At 41.1% G+C, this 6944-nt stretch overlaps 1 protein-coding gene across 1 annotated transcript; it reads left to right on the top strand.

Moving 5' to 3' along the window:
• Nucleotides 1-3349: 3349 nt before the first annotated feature.
• On the top strand, nt 3350-4600 carry LOC308085970 (protein O-mannose kinase-like; the record flags this gene model as incomplete). The annotated part of the gene is made up of 1 exon (XM_080429285.1): nt 3350-4600. The coding sequence occupies one exon, from the start codon at nt 3350-3352 to the stop codon at nt 4286-4288; it is 939 nt and encodes a 312-aa protein (XP_080285411.1). The 3' UTR covers nt 4289-4600.
• Nucleotides 4601-6944: the final 2344 nt, after the last annotated feature.

The following is a 6944-nucleotide window of genomic DNA, read 5'->3' as shown; positions in this document are numbered from 1 at the left end:
TCCGCTTTGATATGTTAATCGCATGGGTTCAGCTATTATGTGTACCAATTTTTGTGAGATTTGGACAAAATCTGTAGGACAAGGTGCAAAAACTGTGTTTTGAAGATCAAAAAATCTGAAAATCTATCCAGACACAAACGGGCGTGGCCTATATGGGGAGTTGCGTCATGACCCAAGGAATCCAGCTTTTTTGATTCCACGACCTACGGTTCAAGAGTTATAGGCCGAAACGTAAAGTGGGCTGTTATAGCGCCATCATGAGGTCAACTTGTGTAATTCTTTTTAAAATAATTTGGCACTGGACTCTTAACCTCCCCTCCAAGTCTTGTAACTGTAGCCCTTACGGTTTCGGAGAGAAAAAATGTTGTTTTCGCATTTTCTCATGCAAGTCAATGGGGAAAATGAATTCACTAATAAATTAATATCAATGAAATCATACAACTTCTCTCTCTTAGCAAAATACACGCACACGATTCCCGATGAAGCCGGTCATTTTGACATATGGCACAAGTGTGTGGTGCAAAAACTGTGGGAGGAGTAGCGGGACAAAATAGTCTGGTTGCCCTGTTAGGGCAACCACACTAAATATTACTACGCCTAGTAAGAAATAGTACCGACTTTAAACACTCATTGTAAAAAATACTGCAGGAAAGCAGATGGAGAACTTTCTGTTTCTTACTTACTACCAATAGATCTTTTTTAAGAAGCAGAGATTATTTAGATCCACCTGATGGGAACGAAACTGAACGAAAAGGGCCTTGACCAGACGGCCTACTTAATGGAATGCACTACTGTACCTTGCCAAACCAAATGGTTTAGCTGGTAGAACTTGATATCTTTCTGTCCTCAAGTAACACAGTCTTTTGAAAAGCCAGCAATCTCTATATTAGCCATATGATGTATAATACGCACCCACTCACCTTTGCAGCTAAGTGGCCCTTTTGAGGTTGAAGCACTGTCTGTACTGATGAGACTCAACTATTATAATCCAAAATAATTAGGATTTAATTTGTTGGTCGCTCAGTAGTTAAAGCAGACATACTGTACTATTGTTTTAAAATGTGCAGCACATTGGAATAGACCCTATGACACATTAGGAGTCCATTAGTATACATTTAGGGCTAGGCCACTGTGTTTTTGGTACAATGATTATTTTGCATGTCCGTGGCGAAAATGAAATATTAATGAAAATATCCATCACAAGCTGCCATGGTGATGACCCCTGCTCCCACCTCATTATCCTTGCAGCTGCAAACAACTTGATTTGATACAGGCAGCAAGCATGTTAAGTTCACTCCCCCATCAATACATTGTTGCTTTAAGTTTTACACTTCACGTTCTGTGCAGATTAGCTAGCTTTTGTTAGCTTAGTTTGTACAGGTTCATTGTTTCTCCCTATTTCCGATCTACAGTATTTGATAATTAAGTAAACTGGCTGGCTGGCTCCTGGCTGTAGCTAGAGAATTATTTTTCCCTGGTCTGCTACTGCTGAAGCATGCATGTTACTGCATGCTGCATTAGTTTCTCACCTCAAATGTTTTGCAGGTACATATTTTAGAACATTTTGATCTTCACCTGCCTTATCTGTTTTATTTGATCATTGGTATTGAAGAATGAAAATGGGAATGATGGCCAATAGGCTACATAGAGAAATGTTAATTATTTAAATGTGTACATGGTAATGAGAACGTAATGCTTATTTTACTGAAATTTGCACCGATGAAAGTCCCACATGGACTGAAGCTGTTACTTTGCCTTCATCATAAAGTTAACGTGTTAGGCTGTTTGTGGTATGATGCAGGGATAACGGGATAGCTGGGCACTAGGTACATCTGGGCACCTCGATGTAAAATTGGCTATTCTGTCCAACATGTTAAACAAATAAAATATTTGGAAAATGTTTTAAAGTAAAGTTTACATGATTAGAATATGCTTAAACATTCGGCAATTAAGGTCTAACATTTCTACAATTGCTACAAATTGCTACAAAACAGATCCAGTCATTTTGGGGCATAAACAAGAAGTTGAAGGATAATCTGATAATGATGTACCATGCATGTTCACATCATGTATACTTTACATTACTTTCAAATATATAAACTTTTACAATTTTGGTCAAAATAACATGGCCCATGTCATTACTGCCATTACCCTCAATGAGGCAGAGGAGAGGGTACTGGCAGTAATGACATGGGCCATGTTATTGTGGAACATCTTGCTCCAATAGCTACCATTACTTAGTGCAATAGATTCAACATTAGCTTGCATCTGATATAAAATCAAGGATCAGTCTCTCAACAAAGCCACATTCTTTAGCTTAAAGCCATTTTAATTGCGTTGATGGCTTGTTAACGACCGTCATTGATTCTAAATAGAGTAGACCAAGGTGTTACTTGATTTGAAAAAGAATAAAGTCTGCACACTGGTAGTTGCAAAAAGCTCCAGAATGTATTGCTCGTCAACATTTCGGCCTGTTCAGGCCTTCATCAGGACATATATATGTAAGCATGCTGGACTAACGGATGTGCGCGCACTATTCTTCATACGTTACTTGATTTGAATCCTTTGTATCCTTTGAAATAGAGAGGGGTCATTGACCACTGTTCTGCTGTACTTGGGACCAGTACAAATACTGAAATATGGCCTTTGAATGTATTTCATTGTGATGTGATGACTATGAGGTTTAATGGGAATATTGAAGCCAAATGGTTATATTGTAAATGTGAAGTGAAAATATGCAAATGTATTTAAGGGACAGCAGCTCGTACACACAACAGATATACAAATACTCACCTGTAAAACACATATTCAACACATTCACCCACACACATACATGCTATACCTACCTGGAACACACACGCACGCACGCACGCACACACACACACACACACACACACACACACACACACACACACACGTATACTTACAGTACCTGGAAGGGAATAACTGTACACACACATATGCTCACCTTGAAGGTGCTATGGGCTTTGTTAAAAAGAGAGACATTGTTGCAGAACAGGGAAATGTTGATTTATTGTGATATTTGTGATTGTATTATTGTGAATAAATGAGAGGAAAATTAGGAACGCAAGTGAACGGTTCATGTCTTCATTCCTGTGCCTGTTTACATTGTTTTTCAGAGACTGAGGCAGTGAACCAAAAATCTATCCTGTCAATCCTCAATCCTGTTATCTGGTACCCCACCTAACCTGGGACCCATCCATCCCATTTGCTTCACGGATAGGCTGAGCTTCGCGTCACCTTTGTGCTCCTGAAAAACTCATTATTTTACAAGGTCATGCACAAAATGTCTCGGTGGTCTTTGTGTCTCTGTGTGCTGTTCGCCAAAATGTTGTTGATCTACATGCTGTACCTGTACCTGAGACATGTATCAGAGATGCCTCCTCAGGTCTGTCCTCCCGGTCACTTCAAAATAGACGCCATGAAGGACTGCTCGTCCTGGCTGCAGTGTCCGCAAATCATCGCGGAAGTGCGCACGTTGGAACTGATCGGCGAGAATATGGTAAAGAAGGTGTTCCTGTCAGAGTGGAGAGGTCAGAAGGTGGTGTTGTCCAAAGCGATAATCTCTCCGAGGTTACTGAAGCTATTTGTCCACGATGTCTCCATGCTGCAAGCCCTGCAAGGCCCCCACGTGGTACAGCTGGTGGGTGTGTGCCTAGAGGAGCACATGATAGTCACTGAGTACCACCCACTGGGCTCCATGAAAAACCTGGACACTGTGCTGGCACAGGAGAGACACCGGCATAACAACACCTGGCAGATACGTCTGAGGTTGGCCGTGGACTACGTGTCTGTCCTCAGCTACCTCCACGACAGCCCTGTGGGCTGCCGTGTTATGTGTGACACAGAATGGCTAATCCCCACCTTGACCCAGTTCCTGCTGAGCAGCAACTTCCGTCTGGTGGTCAACGACCTGGACATGCTGCCGGAGGTGGACGCTGCCAGGGGCCTGCTGGTCAAATGCTGGTCAAGGGAGGCTCACGGGGACTTTGTGGCGCCGGAGCAGCTCTGGCCGTACAAGGGCCTGGCCTTTTCAGACAAGCTCATGCCCGGCTACGACGAGAAGTCGGATATCTGGAAGATCCCGGAGGTGACGCGCCACCTGATGGGGAGCGTGGCCGGGGGCGACGTGGCCCTCTCCCACCTGTCACAGGTCCACGCGAAGTGTAAGAGGACAGACCCCGCGCTGCGGCCCGCCTCTCAGGAGGTGCTGCAGGTCTACAAGCTGGTCTACAACATGTTGCTGGAGAACAGAAAGTACAACTAACTACCAATTACAATGTCCCATATTTGAATACTGGGCCATGTTTGGTCACCCCAGACTTCAGGAGCAGGAAATGGATTCACAATAGAGCAGTGCCAAACCCAAATCGCAGAGGGCAATTTATTTTTGCACTTTCTTTTTTTGAAAAAAAAATGTTCAGAACCCAAGATATCATGATTTGAAGATTTTCTGCTCAATTCACTTCTTGTTTAACTTCTTACTGAAAAAGGCTGTATCTCGGCTCCAGAGCACTTTTTTTTTAACAATGTATTTTTGGCCTTGGCACAGGGATGATAAAGCCAGAAATAAGTTTGGCACTGAGGGCCCTATTCTGGGCGCCGCCTTACCCATTATCCCTAAACTTCTTTGCCATTTTTTACTATTTTGAAAAACATTTTCAAATAGTTCAAAAAGCCGATCTACAAGCTCAAGAAGTTTAGGGATAATGGGTAAGGCGGCGCCCAGAATAGGGCCGTATATGAGTTAATCCAGCCCTGGTTTGAAGATTTGGGTTTGTGTTTTTAAAGGTTTGAGGAAAACGGGTTAAGGTTTCAAGAAATGTGTTTTAGCAATTATTGTGGAAAAGACTGTAATCTCTGTTGAATTTAACACAATTTAACACGCACGCACGCACGCACGCACGCACGCACGCACACACACACACACACACACACACACACACACACACAGAGAGCGAGAGCCTCCTCCGTAATCTACGTCTCTGGGGCCAAATTTGGGCCCCCCTTCATCCCTAGACATAGACATAGACCCCTGGGGGGACTCCCGGTCAACTAGGTAAATGTCTATATTTGACAATAGCCGATCTACAAGTTCACAACACGTCGCGATGCGACGCGTTGTGAGCTTGTAGATCTGCTATTTTCAAATATTGTAGTACTTTTACTTTTGGTACTTTAAGTACAATTTGATACCAATACTTTTGTACTTTTACCAAGTATTTTTATTCTGTACGTTTAACTTGTAATGGAGTACTTCTACATTGCAGTATTGATACTTTTACTTAAAGGAGAATTTTGGACTAAAGTTTTCTTACCTTTTCTATGACGTTATGATATCTTAGGATGAATGGTACAGTAGAAATTTTTCATAACTCCACCCCTGAGCCGCCACAGCTTAAAAGGTGCGCGGATAGGCCTTAGGTTAGATCACATATTTTAACAGCTTTTTTTTATTGTTTTTTTGGTGAGATCTGACGTTCATAGTGACAGAACACTGTACCCAAAAAAAAAAAAAAAAAAAAAAAACAGAAGTCTTGCTAGATGAGATTGAAATCTCGAGATTTCAATCTCGTCTAGCGAGACTTCTGTTTTTTTTTTTTTTTTTTTTTTGGTTGCATAGTGTTCTGTCACTATGAACGTCAGATCTCAGCAAAAAAAAAAAAAAAAAAAGCCATTAAAATATGTGATCTAACCTAAGGCCTATCCGCGCACCTTTTAAGCTGTGGCGGCTCAGGGGTGGAGTTATGAAAATTTTCTACTATACCATTCATCCTAAGATATCATAACGTCATAGAAAAGGTAAGAAAACTTTAGTCCAAAATTCCCCTTTAAGTAAAACATTTGAGTACTTTTTCCACCACTGCTCTCAGTCTTGTATAAACTCCCATTACACCTAAGACAGGCAGCCTCTGTCGATAGCTTTAAAGCACAGCTCAAGACCTATTTCTTCACTCTTGCTTTTAGCTGATTCTTTGGTTGATTTTTAATTCCTCACTGTATTGCCTATTTTAATGTTGTTTTATGCTTTTGCTTTTATTTTATTTTATTTTATTTTTGTTTGCTTTATTGTTAAATTGGTTCTAACTGTAATTGTATTCTTGCTCTGTAAAGCACTCTGAGCTGCATTTCATGTCATGAAAGGTGCTATACAAATAAAGTTTATTATTATTATTATTATTATTGTCTGGGACAGACAGTCTGCCTTCTGTCCCCAGGATCAGAAGTTAAAGTTTGTAGAATTGATTGATTGATGTACTTTATTTAGTAAGACATGAGAATAACAGTACATGGAAGTACAAATTCACAATACAAGGTCTACTAAACTGGAAGACTCATTAAGCACTGAGCTTGTTTAAGATGAGATCCCCATGCACACAAATCATAATGACATATAAGAGACAGACAGATATACACACTACTATACAGAATGTTATACAATCAGCTTACAGGTTACTGGTATGAAGAGTGAAAAAAATATATACAAGAGAAGGAAAAAAAATGGGGAGGGGGATGTAGGTTAAGACTTAGACAGGGGCCATTTTCGAATTGCAGCCTCCTGAAGGTGTATCTTTAGGGCAGTTTTGAAAGTGAGTAGGGTTTTACACTCCTTTACTCCTTTTGGTAGGCCATTCCACATTTTTGTTGAATAGCATGAGAACGAGTTCATTCCCTTTGTTGAGCCAAATCTGGGTTGAACATGATTCGGGGAGCTGCCTCTGGTGTTATGATCGTGGACTTCATTAACGTTTTGGAAGTATTTTGACAAATATAGGGGGATCCCAATGTTGTGGTGTATCTTAAAGACCAGGCCCATTGCAAGTTGCTGTACTCTGTCCTCAACCCTGAGCCATCCAATCCTAGCAAAATGAGCAGGGGTTAGATGGGTTTTGTGATTGAGGCCAAGAAGTAGCCTTACTAGT

This window comes from Gymnoscopelus braueri (assembly GCF_963280865.1).
Source record: "Gymnoscopelus braueri genome assembly, chromosome: 5".
Taxonomy (NCBI): Eukaryota; Metazoa; Chordata; class Actinopteri; order Myctophiformes; family Myctophidae; genus Gymnoscopelus; species Gymnoscopelus braueri.
The sequence above is the reverse complement of the archived record's forward strand: the minus strand, read 5'-3'. Positions and strand labels throughout refer to the sequence as shown.